Source organism: Rousettus aegyptiacus, unplaced genomic scaffold (genome assembly GCF_014176215.1).
Source record: "Rousettus aegyptiacus isolate mRouAeg1 unplaced genomic scaffold, mRouAeg1.p scaffold_m13_p_16, whole genome shotgun sequence".
NCBI classification, from domain to species: Eukaryota; Metazoa; Chordata; class Mammalia; order Chiroptera; family Pteropodidae; genus Rousettus; species Rousettus aegyptiacus.
Genome location: NW_023416291.1, coordinates 15,807,217 through 15,822,271, shown reverse-complemented (window position 1 = coordinate 15,822,271; position 15,055 = coordinate 15,807,217). Strand labels below are relative to the sequence as shown.

Here is a 15,055-nt window from a genome sequence, read left to right as displayed (position 1 = left end):
AATAAGGACATTGAGTCCTGAGCAGGAGAAATAAAAATCAGTCTGTACCTAGGTACTTCATAATGAATCTGTGAGCATCAAATAAACAGAGGTAATTTTTTTAAGCAACCTAAGAGAAAATGCAGGTTACCTGTAAAAGAATGACAGTTAGATTAAGAAGAAATTTCCCAAAGGCAACAGTAAAGGCCCAGGTATAGTGGAATACTATCTTCAAAGTGCTGAGGAAAATTATTTGTCAAGCTAGAAATCGGTAACTTTTAAACCGTCATTCAGGAATGAAGGTGAAATAAAGACATTTTTTAAGACCAAGTAAGATTTAGAGACAAACATTCAGTGACTGGCCACTGCTGCAAGAATGATGAAGTAGAGTCTCCAATGCATAAGAAATTGAGCCAAGAGGGGAGGAGGGAAGCACAGGAAATGGTGTGGGGGGAGAAACACTGGTAACTGAACAGACATGGGGTGTGGGCGTGTGAGAGAGACCAATTTCAGGGGCGATCTGAAAACAAGTCGGAATTTAAATACTAACGAGTGGTAACATGGAAGATAAAGATAAAGTTCTCTACAGTTTTTCCATTTCTCACAGAAAAGCTATTAACTTTAGATTTGTAAGCATGCAAGTTCATAACTTAATAATTATTTCAAGAGTAAAAATAGAATATTTACCTTCGAAACCCAGTCGAGAAGTAAAGGAGGGATTTTTAAAAGCTGGATCAATCCAATAAAGGGAAAGTAGAAAGGAGAGGGGAAAAAAAGCCTAATATATCAGTAAGCATGATAAATAAAACAGATTAAACTGAGCTGTTAAAATACAGACGCTCAATTTTTAAATCATTTTTATTCCTGTTTATAAGAGAAACATTGAAATATAATTATGTGGGAAGTTTGAAAATAAGGGACTTAAAAAAAAAAAAAGTCTTACCAGGCAAATTCTAAAGAGAGAGCAAAAGAAAGAAAGAAAGAAATGGAAGGAGGAAAGGCAGGGAGGGAATAAGGAGGAAATTATATGAATGTCAGATAAAAATTTTGAGACCTAAATATTATTAGGAGTAAAGATAGTATTAATGATAGAAGGAAGAAAGCTTACAATAAAATGAATAAAGCTATGGAGAGACAAATCACCAGAGAAAAAACCAAATGATCAGAAAATATTTGAAAAAATGTTCAGCCTACTGGTGATATTGGAAATGCAAATAGAAGCAATAATGGGGCTACCATTTCAACCTCCATCAGATGGCAGAAAGGTTTGAATTGAACAATGACAGGTCCTGGGGATGTGGAATAAAAGGACACTCTCAGCTCCTACTGGTAGGAATGAAAACAACGGATGTGCACAAATCTGTGACTCAGCAGTTTTGGTTTTCATTTTGTGTCCTAGAAAAAGGCACAGGGATGTTCCTTGGTCACCATTTGTAATAACAGTAAAGAAGAAACAACCCAAACACCCATCAGTAGTGGAATGGATTATTTAACTGTGATATATTCAAACAAATATCTCTTGTAGCAGTGAAAATGAATTAACTTATAGTTACCTGTATTAAAATGGATGCATCTCAGAATTACAACATTCAGTAATAAGTTGCAGACAGACGTGCATATCTAATTTCAAATTTACATAAAAGAAAACTACTGTATTCTGTGTTTATAGATACATATATATGTAGTAAAATACACACATCTGAGGAAATGATAATCACCCAAAGTGGATGGTTTTCTTCATGAATGCAGAGGATGAATGGGATCAGGGTGGAAGACAGAGCGGGCCTTAACTCTTTGTTATGTTTCATTTTTAATGATCTGAAGCAAAAATAGCAAACATCAGCATCTATTTACATCGTTAGTTCTGGATGGTAGATGCATAGGCTACCGCTATTCTGTATGTGTGTGTGTGTGCGTGTGTGTGTTGAAAATATTTCCTTAATTAAAAATAGCTTCAACCTTATATGAGAGATGAAAGACACCATAATAATAATGAAGAGCAGAGTGGTCTGTGTTGTGTAATGGGTTCTTGACACATGGTTTTCAGAGTTGAGATGACAAAGATTTCTATCACCTGAACCCAAGAGTGCATCCTGGAAGAGGTGTCACAGTATTGCTTTCCTGCAGATGCCCACCTGCTTTCGGTCAGTCACTCATAGACACATATCATCCATTGTGACCTCTTTTTCTGTTTCTTTGGACTGTGTCAGAACCTTCTCCATTCTTCACTAGTAATATTTTTTTTTCACTAATTACGTTCTGGTCAGTATAAAGCAGTCATTACCCAGGGACTCCCCAAAGATTTACTGCTATGAGGGAGAACAGCTAAAAATTGAAGTGATGCCTTGTTTCTCATGGAAAGAGGAAATAATGACTTCTGCTGTAATATAACGTGGATTTTCATGCAAACGTTTGAATTTAGTGGAGGGGGAGGATTGGTTGTATGAATGGAAACACACATGTAAGTGCAGCAAATTCCCATATCAGATTTTTCTTTACAAGAGAGAGTCCATTTGAGGTTTGCAAATCTTTTAAAATTTTTTCTGACTTCCTTTTTCAAATGTGCTACTGCAAATACTTATCAAATATGTTTCATAACCTCTATAATGGAGGGTCCCTGTGGAAACAAGGTTTGGTCATCATTTTACTATGTTCATAGCATCTAGCACAGTCCTTCCATAGTAGTAAGTATTTGGTATCTGGCTGAAAAGGAACAGGCATCTGAGGGCTTCACCCCACATCAGAGTGACTCCTGTGTTCTGTGGGTGATCTCACCATAACAGACACCACAATCAATCAGTATCACTCGACAAAATGAAATAGTGGCACATTTTGAGAAAGGTTGGTTTCAGTGTATCTGACACATCCTTACAGGTATTAGTAAATGGCATGGCAGCGTTGGTCTAGAAGCAATGTACCAGTCACTGGGAAAGGCATCTAACTCATCTTTAAAATAGGCATCTGCTCTATGTTGAAGCCAAAAGGAAGACTCTGACTCAGATCTCTTAATAGGCTGCCAGTCTGGGTTTGATAATGAACCTTGCTTTCTCAGACAGTTTTTTTCTTTTCATTTGCAGAGAGAAGATGCATCAGTCTGCCATGTATGAACTGTGCCAGGGGATGCACCAAATCAGCCTTCAGTTTTTTCGACTTCAGCTTACCTTTGAAGAATACACCATCATGAAAGTTTTGCTGCTGCTAAGCACAAGTAAATTGATGCTCATCCTGGAACTTTTTGTACATTATCAGACCATCTCCCCTTTAGAGAGTAGCCTATTTAGAGTGTCAGGTAGTTGGTATAAAAAAAAATTTTTGAGGAGGTGGGAGGAGGGTTTTGGTCTTTGATGAACTAAGTTATTTGCAGAGTGTGGAACCGGAGGTACACAAAGAGCACCATTCCTTCATCTTAGACCGCTACAGATCCATTACGTGTCTGTCAGGTGTCTGGTGGGATTGGGCAACTCAGGAATTGCAGGATGAATGAGGCACAGTCTCCCCCATCAGGGACTTTTACTGTAAAATTAAAATTTTTAATATGTTGTGGAAAGGGACTGTTTATTATGATAAAGATAAAAAGTGTCATGGCAGCTCAAAGAAGGGAAGACCATGTTCAGTTCTGGGGACCAGGGAGAGATTCGTGGTGCAGATGAATCTCGGAGAGCTTTGAAAGGGTTAGGGGTTGGATGTGAGGTGTGCGGTGACATTCCTGTCAGGGTGTGAGTGTGTATGGAAGTGTGGGAAAACATATCCAGGCACTCACACCGAGTTCTGGGGAGTGGCTTTGCCTGTTATTTTTTGAATTTTTATTGTATTTATGTATTCATCTAATTTTTCAAGGCATGTCAGGTTATATTGGGTTGAGGAAGAGTGGAGAATGAAGCTAGGGTGTAGACTGGACCTGAGTATTCATTACCCATTGAAGACATCTGGTCTTTGTTACGTGGCAGTGGAGTGCAGTGTTGAAGGCTTTGAGCAGTGGTGTGACATGATCAGAGCTATATTTTATGGCTTTATGAACATGTATCTAGATGTAGACTAGATTAAACAGGAAAGAGGGAGGGAGGGAGAGAGGCAAAGACAGAATTTATCCTGACGGGAAGCATAGAGACCTGTGAGATTGTCGAAATAATGGCCTAGATGATGATGGTTGGTTGTATGATGCACAGGAGCAAATGCATTCAAGACGTGCTGCCGAGACAAGAAGGGGAAATGAAAACGGTGTGGGTCAGAAACAATGCAGGTTTGGAGCACAGAGAAATGACTGGGATGGTAGCGATAGCATTAAGAGAATTATATTAACGCGGGGACGTGGAGCAGATTTGGTGGAGTATAAAATGAGATTTATTTGGGTAGGTTAGTTTTCAGATGGCTCCTAATAGACCAAAACATGGAGAAAATTGGGGACTGGAACTCAGAAGACAGGTTTAGGTATTGAGGCATAAACCTGAAATCATCCTTATAGAAAATCATAGTCTAAACTCGGGGAGTGGGGTTGCCATGGCACAGAAGAGGACAGATCCCGTTGAACTGCAGGAAAGGACGATGGCAGAGGCTAAAGGGACAGAGACGGAACTGTCAGGGAGAATGTACAGTGATGGAAGCCGCGGGTTGGTTTCTGAAAGGAGCGTGACTAGCAGCACTGCTTGCACAGAGAGAGTTGGGAATGCCGAGAGATGCTACCAGAGTTGACCAGTGGGCATCGGGCAGGTGCCAGATGGCCAGGTGCTTGCAGATGGATGGGAAGCATTTTTAGCCTCTGGAACCAAATATGAAAGGAGAGAGCCGATAGCATAAGGTGCCAGAAAAGACAAGAGGACAGGATTAGCTCTGGCAAGGATGTCGAATACCTTTTCCCCGGACAATGGGACAGGCGTTTTCAAACAGAGGGGAAAGAATTTGAGGAAGCTCACATCAGATGAGGACGAGACCAGCAATGGCAGGGGACATTCTGGAGAGGAGCGCAGGCAAGTGCTGCGGCCCCAAGGAAACAGATGCTCCGGCTGCCGGGGGTGCCAGCACATGTGGCGTGGACTTCAAAGGAGGAGTGTGGTCACGTGACCGCTGGGCCTCCAGTGCGTGCCCAGCCTGGGACTCAGGCTTGGGAGAAGGGACAGTTTCCAGTAGAATCATTTGGGAGAAAGTGGCATCAATAGCCAAAGTAATGAGGATAGAAAAGGTGTTATTTCTGCCAAAGAGGGACTGGGTCTGAGGAAGAGTGAGCCTGATTCGGGTGGAGCAGGAAGGAGGGGTGCAGTGGCTCCTGTGGATCAGATTCTGCTTCACACATTTAGCACCTCACAGTTTTTAAGTGTTTTCCACATGTTATCTAATTTAATGCTTAAAACAACTCTATGAGATTGCTACCCTATTCTGAAGTTGACAAGACCAAGACGTACAGGTGTTATTTGTTCATTATGCCCCATGAGTTAGGACTCAAACCCAGGGCTTTGGACTTCCCATTCAGTGTGGCCTGCTCCCCCAGGCAGGCAGCGGGGAGGGGGGGCCGACTGCTGAGCAGGCCCAGCTCTGCTCCAGCAGGGGGCGCCAGCCGGCAGTCCTGGCGGGGAGGAGGGGCCGGCTCCTCACAGCTGTGTTTTGTTTGGCCAGCACGGGCTTTTTAAGGTTGCTTTTGGCTTTTTATCTTGTTTTCGTTTCATGGAATTTGATTGCCCAGGGCAGGGTCTGTCCTCTCGTTTGCCACAGGCCCCACCATTCCTCACTGTTGGTACTCAGCGAATCCGCTCTAGCGCCGTTTGTGGCCCTCGTCTGCGGGTCTCTGTCTCTGCTCCACTCTTCCTCAGGGTGTTCACACTCCTCAGTTCCTCATTTTTCCTTTCCGGAATACAACTTTGGAAATGGAATCTCTCAATTCAGTGACTGATCTTATTCCCCTTTCCAAGCTACGTCATTAACCATCATTGGTTAGAAAAACATAAAATGTGTGTAACACACACACATACATATATACATATATATTGCAGACATTATATATAAGAAGGATGATAGAATTTAAATGAACTATTTTTTTTTCCGAAAATGCATGTGATGCTAATTCTTTATTAATTTTGTTTACTCAGTCTTAACTTTTGTCTTACCCTTCTATATGCATTTAATCAGCCACCCTATAATCAATTCTGATATAATTTTGAAGCTACCTGAATTTATTAGTTCCCAAGTAGCTCAGTATTTTCAATTCTGATTTTTGTAGATGTTGGAAAAGCAAAATAAAAGGATAGGAGAACATAAGAATTTTATGAATCATAGGAACTGCAGGCTTTGGTAAGCTTATTTTGCAAATCCGTGGTAGAATGCAAGAACATGTTTCTTCTTACAGTGTTAAATTGCACACCTGACATTCAGTGTATCAGAAAAGGTTTTTAGCAATGATATCGAGAGAGTTTTGTGTTCCTTATGCTGAGGAAAGCAGAAGAACTTCCACCCAGTTGTCTCTTTGCTCTTCTCCAGCCCATAGATTTTGGATGATTTCCAGCAGCCCTGCTGTATTTAATAAGTATTCAGAAAATCTGGGCAGACCTCCAAAATTTGAGGTTTTGCTTAAGTTCTCTTTATTTGTGGGTTTGTTTCAACTGCTCAAGTATCTAGCTGGAAAATTGGTACAATATATTTCAGTCACAGGAGTGATATATAAGTAATATTTGACACAAGTTTATAATTTGAGAATTTCTGATAACGCAACTATCAGAAGTATGAAGGTCTATTTAATCTTGGTAGATGTGCCAAATAGTACTGAAATATATTCACTTATTCTAATTCTAGGTACAATTTTAATGTATAGGATGATACCCATAAATGTCTATCTCAAGAAAAAAAAAAAAAGGTTTACTCCATGAAATATTATAACTTAAAAAAAATAAATGCCAACCTGTGGGTGGCCAACGTAGGCTATTAATTTCCTAACTCTCAGTTTCTTTGGAAAGTTTTAGGTTAACATTACAATTTTGGTGAAAAATGTATCTGTAGCTTTGCTATTAACATCCTAGTTATCACCATCCGTTAGTTCTTTTTTTTAAAATACTTTTAAAAGGTTTTAAATAAGGTTTAAAGAAAAAAAAAAAACTCAAGTTATGTAATAGAGGGCCTTTAACTCTTAATGCGAATGTCAGATATTTGAAACCACAACTAATACTGTGGCCACCTCAGGAATTTGTGCAGGGATTTATTTTTTTTCCCCACGAAAAAAAAGACTTAGACAAACCACAAAGCAAAAGCCTCAACAATTAAGTTCAAGGAGAAGATTATTAGCATAATATGTGAAGTTAATTTTCAGGATGATCCATATCTTTATACAGAACCACGGGGTTTATTTGCAAACAGTGGTATTCCTGGCTTCCAGGGTTGAACATAACATTTGGAAACATCCTTAGCCATTCTAAAGTGCTGATGACCCAAGTTAGTTATTATTTATGGCAGCGATGATAAATTAACAAATATGCTGTGTAATTAAGAAGCGAAAGTAAGAGCAGTTTCAAACTCAGAATGTTAATATCACAAGATGAATTTTCATTAGGTCTTCATCTTCTAAAAATAGAGTTCTAAGGGATTTTATTTTTCAAAGTGACTATTTATTGGTAGTAGTGGAAAAAAACAAACATATAAGTAGACTTTCAAAGGGAATGCCTTCAGCACGCACTCTGCCCCGCCCCTTCTTCCGGGGCGCATGCGCAGACCCTCTCCGTAAAGTGCTCTCGCCCGTGTCTCAGCTTTTCAGCAGATCGCAGGAGCAGTTTGTATGCTTCCAAGTCTCGAATACCAAGTGAGATTTTGTTTTGTTTAAACATAAAAGCTAGTCACTACATAAAAAGGAAACAATATCCTTGATTGTCTACCTTATCAAAGATAAGAATGAACATGGTTTATTCTCTTCGAAAGTTTTAGATTTTCCCTTGCATGCAGAGCCACTGTTGTGTTACCTCACTGCACACACCCACCAGTGCACACACCCACCATCAGGTTGTCTGGGAGGTCACATGACAGCACCTCAGTTGTCATGTAATCCCAGAGCAGGGGCTGGAAAGTGCTTCTTTGTATGCACATTATCCCCTTGGTAGAGTGCCAGATTCCCCAAGTGTCTTTGATATTTGAACTTGAACATGAAGAAGTCGTTTTCTAATTCTAGCCCCAGCTTAGATTGTCTGAGGCTCTTACAGTTGTCTTGGAAAATCAAAGTATATTTTCCTACCTCTGAGGTGATGTCAAGTTAGGATTTATAAAACACTTTGATGACAGGCCACAAGGCAATAAAGCATTTGTGGTTGAGAGGTGGGCTTCGGAAACAGACCTAGTTTATATCCCTTCTCTGCTATTTATTTTTTGTGTCCATGGGCAAGTGTTTAAACCTCTGGTCCTCAGTTTCCTTACCTGTAACATAAGAATAATATAATAGTTATAAGATTGATGTCAAAACTTAATGAGCTAACATATGCAAAGTACATAATAATATACACCCAATAAATAGCAGTTATTCTTTTGTATATATATGCATGTAAGAATTTAAACTGCCATATTTATTGATAAATGCAATCAACTGAGATTCAGTATCAGTCTAAAAGTAGAAGTCTAACACCTGCATAGCCTTTTAACCACTGAAATGCTAAAGCTGTTTTCCATCCTGGGAATTTACACGTCTGTATTCCTTAAACACAGTTCCAAAGGATGGCCTCAAAAGCCAAGCTGCTTTCGAAGAAATGAGGACAAGTTACATCAAAGAACTGAGGAAGATGGTAACTAAGTGTCCCAACAATTCTGGGCAGAGCTGGCAGAGGTTCTACCAACTGACGAAGCTTCTGGACTCCATGCACGATGTAAGTAGAGCTGCTTGATATCTCTTAAATGAAGGATCAACAACCACACACTGTTGACCAAATGAAACCGGAGAGTTGAGAAAGATTTCTCAGGTCTTTGAGGACAGAGGTAAGTTATCTAGTGGGAGGCAACATGAGTTGAGAGCTGATTTGGAAGGAAATTTTTTTTCCTGATAAACCTTGAAACCACCTTCATTGAAAGTAAAGGATGTGGCTCTTTCCCTCTCTGGGCAGGACAAAAGAAATGTGCATCCTAATGACAGAATTCCTGTGTTCTGGCCCAGGGGAGGCCCTTAGATTTGCTGCAGGTGTCAGATCAAGTTTCACATTTCTGCTTGCAACTTAGGAAATATTTGGTTAGTAAAAATGTTTGCTTTAACGTTGCATAAATAGTGTCCACGGGCATCTTCTACAACTGTTAATGTAATAACCCAATCTTTCAAAAACATTATTAGTGGTTCAGGGCCAGCTTGGATCATCTCAGCCTTTGCCAAATTCGGAATCTTATATTCACTGTTCTTCATAGGAGTCTCCTTTCTTGTCTGAATGTAAATAATGAAAGTAAACCCGAGCTTGTTTTTAATTTAATCAATTATAAATGTAGTCGAGGTGTTTGTTAGCAGTTTCTGCAAAATATTGATTTGAATAACTTTGTTCTGTCATTTAAAATATGCTTCTTGTTTCACTTTGTAAGCATTTTCTCCAGTTCTGGCTCAAAAAAAAAAGTTATGGGTAGTCACGCTGATTTTCTTTTCCATGTTTTTGAGGTTTTCATACTTTCTTTTGGGAAGTTTATTGCCCAAGCTTAACCCATAGATTTGTATACAAAATTCTTCTTCAAATATTTTTCTTTTATTATGTAAAATGTTGCAGGCTTAATGACCAATAATAGTATTACTATTGAAATAATGGATCATCCTCTAGAAATTTGTTTATGCCAGTGGAACGTTATCTCTCTGTGGGCTAATGGATAAAAGAATGTCACTTTTCAGTGTTCTACACTGAAGATGGATCGCATAGCAGGTTGACCTTTACTTTCTCTAAACTTTTTGTATGGTAAGAGCTAAAATCCCATAAGGTGAATTCAGTGATAATTTTGCTCATTATTGGTGGCCTAAAATGTGTGGTTAATGGAAACTATTAAAAGTCAGAGATGATGACAAATAAGACTATGGAGAACACAGCAAATGATGTGCTCGCCAACTCACGAGATGGAATAAAGGGGACTAGAGCACAGAGCACAGTTGTCACGTGAGAGCAAGGGGCATGGTTACTTTCTTCGGTTGGTTTTCTTGAAATTTCTTCTTAGTGGAGATAAGAGTAAGATGTTCTGGTCCTTTCTTGAAGAATTCTCTATATGTTGATTATATGAGCAGGCACAAGCACAGTGTCAATGAGGATGTAATCGTCATCACAACACATGATAATAGATCATGCATGTTGAAGTAATTTGCGTGAGACTGACAGCGGAAGTTAAAACTTGTTTCCCGACAGCCTTCCGGAACTTCTGTGCCGTGAGCAGAGTGGCGCAGTGGAAGCCCCCGGGGGCACCCAGTTGTTTGGTGTCAGGCCACCCTCTGTCCGCTTGTCTTGTCAGTGTCAGGCACAAGGTAGAAACTCAGTGAACAGCTGCCAGATAGCTCTATCATAATTGCTGATTTTCTGTAAAATCCCCAGGGCAACCAATATCTTTTTAGGTTTTTTTTTTTTTTTTAATCGAGGTATAATTGATACAAAATAAACCGAGCATATATAAAGTGTACCATTTGAGAAGTTCGACACATGTATACACCCATGAAACTGTCATCACAACCAAGACAACAAACTTATCATCATGACCCCAACATCTTCCCTGTGCCCCTTTTTAATTAACTTTTCCTCCTACCTACTGCTACTCAGTTGCTTTCTGGCAACATAGATTCATGTATATGTTCTGGAGTTTATGTATTCTAGAGTTATGTAACCTATTAGTTCATGTATTCTAGAGTTTCGTATATGTCAAATCATGTAGTATGCAGTCTCTCCTGCCTCGCTTCCTTCCCTTAGCATAATTACTTTGAGATGCATCTGTTCTATCGCAGATATCTGTAGTTCATTGCTACTCATTGCCAAGTAGCATCCGTGGTGTGGATAGTCCACTTTTCGGTAGTCTGGTCACCTATTGATGGGCATGTGGGTTGTTTCCAGATCGGGAACTATTACAAATAAAGCTGCACTGAACACTTATGTACAAGTCCTGAAATAGACATGGCTCTTTTTCTTGGGTGAATAGCTAGTAGTGGAATGCCTGGAGCACAATAGGTGTTTTCATTTTCTATGAGCCAGACTCTTCTCCAAAGTGGTTGTATAATTGTGCATTCCCTTGACAGGTGTGTGTGAGTTCACATGCCCTGCATCCTTGCTACCACTTGCTATGGCTAGTCTTCCTAGTTTTAGCCATTGTAATAGCTGTGCAATGGTGTCTCACTGTGGTTTTTAATTTGCATTTCCCTTTTTATAGGCTTATTTATCATCTTTATGTCTTCTTTGGTATAGTCTCTGTTCAGCTCTTTTGCTCATTTTTTAAAAAAATTAGATTGCTTATTTGTAATTAGATTGTTGAATTTTTAGAGTTCTTTATATATTCTAGATACACTTTCATTATAAGAATATGATTTGCAAGTATTTTTCTCCCAGTCTGTGGTTTACATTTTTATTCCATGAACAATATCTTTTGAAAAGCAGGAGTTTTCCATTTTAGAGAAGTCCAATCAATTATTTTTTCTTCTGAGTCATGCTTTTGGTATATCTATGAAATCCTTGTCTAAGCCAATGTCACAAAGCTTTTCTCCTATATTTTCTCCTATATTTTCTAGAGGTGACTGCCCTTCATTGATATGCAGTGTCTTAAAAACTATTTTTTCATGTATTTTTTTTTTCCTGAGCGTTTTTGGTTGTTTCTGGTGGAAGGATAAAGAAAGCCAGTTCATCCTACTCAGCTGTCTTTGGAAGAACATTCTCTTTGAAATCACTGGCATCACTTTAATTCTGAAACCTTTATTTTGAATTGTAAAAAATGTTTGCTCTTAGAAGTAGCCTAACAGAAGCATCTTGAAAGCTCTATTTATATTTCTGTTCTAGACAGAACATCGAAAAATGCATTGTAAGTCTAGAGAGACCTTTCTAACATTCGCGCTTACTCAGACTTGAGACTGCCTACAGCGTTTTCATCAGAGTAAATTAATGAATCAACAGTTGTGGAATTTTCGTCCAGGGAACAAAGAGCTACACAATGACTGGCTCTGTATGCAGAGCCTAGTTCTGATCACCTTGTGGAAAATGAGCATTAGTTCCTAAGGGTCACACAAATAAGAACCCTATGAATGTAAATCAATGTTCTGTTTAAAAAGCGTGCGTCTCATGCCTCCCCTCAGGACTCACGTTTATAGATCTTAAGACACGCATGCACAACTCCCTTTCAAGACACGTACACAGCTCGCAGGACATGTGCATTTCTCGACATGGTGCACACATGTGTTGGCAGAGCAGTGCCAAGGTGAGTGAAAGGAACATTCTCTGAAAGAGGGTGGCAGTTAAATATTTGAACTGGTCAGCATCTTAAAGGAATCATAAGCCCTCTGAACATCATCAGTCTTTCCCCAAAAAAAGTTTCAAAGAAAGCAGCTGTGGTCAGACTCCTAGAAATAGATGTATTTTAGCATTTCAAATGTTTGTATTTTATATGTAAAGCATAGAGATTCTTTATTCTTCTAGAGAGAGTTGGTAATTAATAGTCACTTTTTAGCTAGTCACTTGCTAGGAGTGGCATTAATTTCTTGTGGATATAAGAAGCACATTTCTAATTAATTTATTGGAAACTTCTATTCATTTACTGAAGTCAAAGACTTACGATCAGTGTATAGAACAGTATATGTTGAATGATGATATTGATAATGTTTCTTAAAGGCAAAAATTACTTTTTCTATTAAATAGTTTCAAGGTCATACTATTTGTATGACCTTGTAGTCAACTTTTGTTCAGTATAGGCACTAGCAAAAAGGTGCCTCACGTCTATCAAATGGATAAAACCACAAAGGATACAAAAATGAATGTATGACCCTAGCCCAACCCTCAAATAGCTTAGATTCTAGAGAGGCAGAAGGTAGTCGGGTGCTGAAATCGGTCACGTGGGCAGTGGGACCTTTGAGAGCACATGTACGCTCATTGATTCATATGTCGATGAGCCCCTGTCATGTTCTAGGACCAAAGGTGCAAGTACGAACAGAATGCCTGTCCTTAGGAATCCTACGTGTTTGTTAGAGGAAGGTGTTCATCTCATTCAACAAATACTTTAGTGTCTAAAGGTGCCAGGCAGTGCACTGAGGGAAGAGACCCAAAGCCTGGCTTCCAGGAGCTTTCAGCCTGCTTGGGACACGGGACAGCTCTGCACAGGGCAGCGTTCGGAAGTTGTCTGAGGGCTCTGAGCTCGCAGCAGTTGAGAGCTCACTGGCATTTATTCTGAGTTGATGGAAAGCCCTTTTGAGACAGTGCAGGAGCCAGCTGTGCTGGGCTGGGTCATGGACGGCTTCCAGGGGGGTGGCGAAGGATCTTTACATCATCAAAGAAGAGACAGAGGCCGGGAGAGTAATTTCTCAGGTCTGTCGGTAGCCAGTGGCCGCTGGAACCCTCCTGACTCAACATCCAGTGTTCCTGACTCCCCTCTGGTGATGAAAGAGAGCTCCAGGCTGATAGCAGCTTCAGGCCATAGGCCGGCGCGTCTTCGGAGACCAGAAAACTAGCGCTAGGGAACATTAAAAACAGCTGCGCAGCTCCCCAGCCCTCCGGAGTCATTTGGAACCTCCCTAGTATCTTCTGGAATGTGGTGTTTTTGTGAGGCGCAGGTTACATCTGGAAGGCAGGGGACCTGGAGCTGTATTAAAATGCCACGCATGTTTAGCAGTTCCCAAAACAAAATGTGAGGCTTCCCTCAACATAAGCTGAGCATGCTTCGGCGTGGAGACTTTTCTCTCTGCCTATGCTCATTAAACCCGGGCATTTACTACCCGTTGCCAGGGAAGGCGCCGGCGTGTCACTCAGCACTAGGCGCTGTTTTTTGCATGACCAAAGGAAACACCGTGAGGTCGTTTTGCTGAATAACCGCTCTCTGTGGCAGCTGAAGGGGGCTGTCTTTAGCCTGGCTCTGGCTCTCAGAGCCAAGGTTTCCTTCCGCCGGGGCTGGGGAGCGGGGGTGGGCGGAGCGAGCGCGGAGCACCTGGCGACACAGTGACTGCCGCACGTGCACGCCGGGGGCTCTTCCTTCTTTACGTGAAGAGGGCGTTATGTTTCAGGAACACAGTCACCCACAAAAGAGATATTGCTGCAAGTAGCTGAAACTATTTAATTATTTTGAGATGCTCATTTGATTAGTGGGTGCTGTTCCATCCGGGCTGTGGTGGTGGTGATTTCCTTCGTGACTGCCCTATAGGTGGTTTCGAGATAGACGCAAACCTCTTTTAAGCCTCTCTCACCACAGACGGAAGAGTGCCAGCCACAGGTTTGGCTCGCCCCGCCATTCGGGCCGTCCTCAGTTTCCACATTTAATTGTGTTATGTCTCTCCAGTCAGTTTGTCTTTAAGAAACGTTCTGAGGCCAAAATAGGGGCCTGCCACAGAAATGTGGCCCCGGAGGGAGCAGGAGCGGAGCCCGGGGCGCTGCGCCACCGTGTCGGTAAACTCGAGCGCTTTAAATTTCCCAGACCTCAGTTTCTTCGGCTGTAAAATGGGAATGACGCCTTCTTACAGGGAGCAGTGAGAAGCGAATGAAATAACACGGGAGCTGTGGTATCTGCCACACGACAGTCACTGAACCACTGCTCGCCCCTCCGCTTCCCCTTTTCCCGGGCTATGGTTGAGTTTGCCCCAAATACATCTGTACCACTGAAGAGCATCCAGCAGGCAGTTTTAATTCACGTTTAAGTGCGTACATAGCACGTGCCTTCCAGGAGACGACAGTCCGACGTGGGCGGGATCAAGCAGGGACCCGGGCAGCACAGCCCGCCACACTGGTGCCGGAAGCACGCAGACTCGGTGCGCAGCGCGTCCACGGTTCTCCAGGCCGTGCTCACCAGCGTCGGCCTTCTGTGCCCCCTGCGAGGATTTATTGGGGGGGGGGGGGGGGGCGACTGAAGGTACTGTTAAAAACGCGGGGGCGGGCTTGAGCCACTTTCTAATTCGCTGAACGGACTTAGGTGCTTGGTGGTGAAGATGATGGCAGGT

The 15,055-nt window shown here is 41.3% G+C and overlaps 1 protein-coding gene across 6 annotated transcripts in view; it reads left to right on the top strand.

The window, feature by feature from the left end:
• NR3C2 (nuclear receptor subfamily 3 group C member 2) overlaps positions 1-15,055 on the top strand; it is a 746,291-nt gene that overhangs the window by 712,579 nt on the left and 18,657 nt on the right. For all 6 annotated transcript variants that reach the window (XM_036234281.1, XM_036234280.1, XM_016158875.2 and 3 more), the window contains 2 exons: positions 3,057-3,187; positions 8,644-8,801. In XM_036234281.1, coding sequence (XP_036090174.1) covers positions 3,057-3,187; positions 8,644-8,801 — 289 coding nt within the window. The remainder of the gene's footprint in view (positions 1-3,056; positions 3,188-8,643; positions 8,802-15,055) is intronic.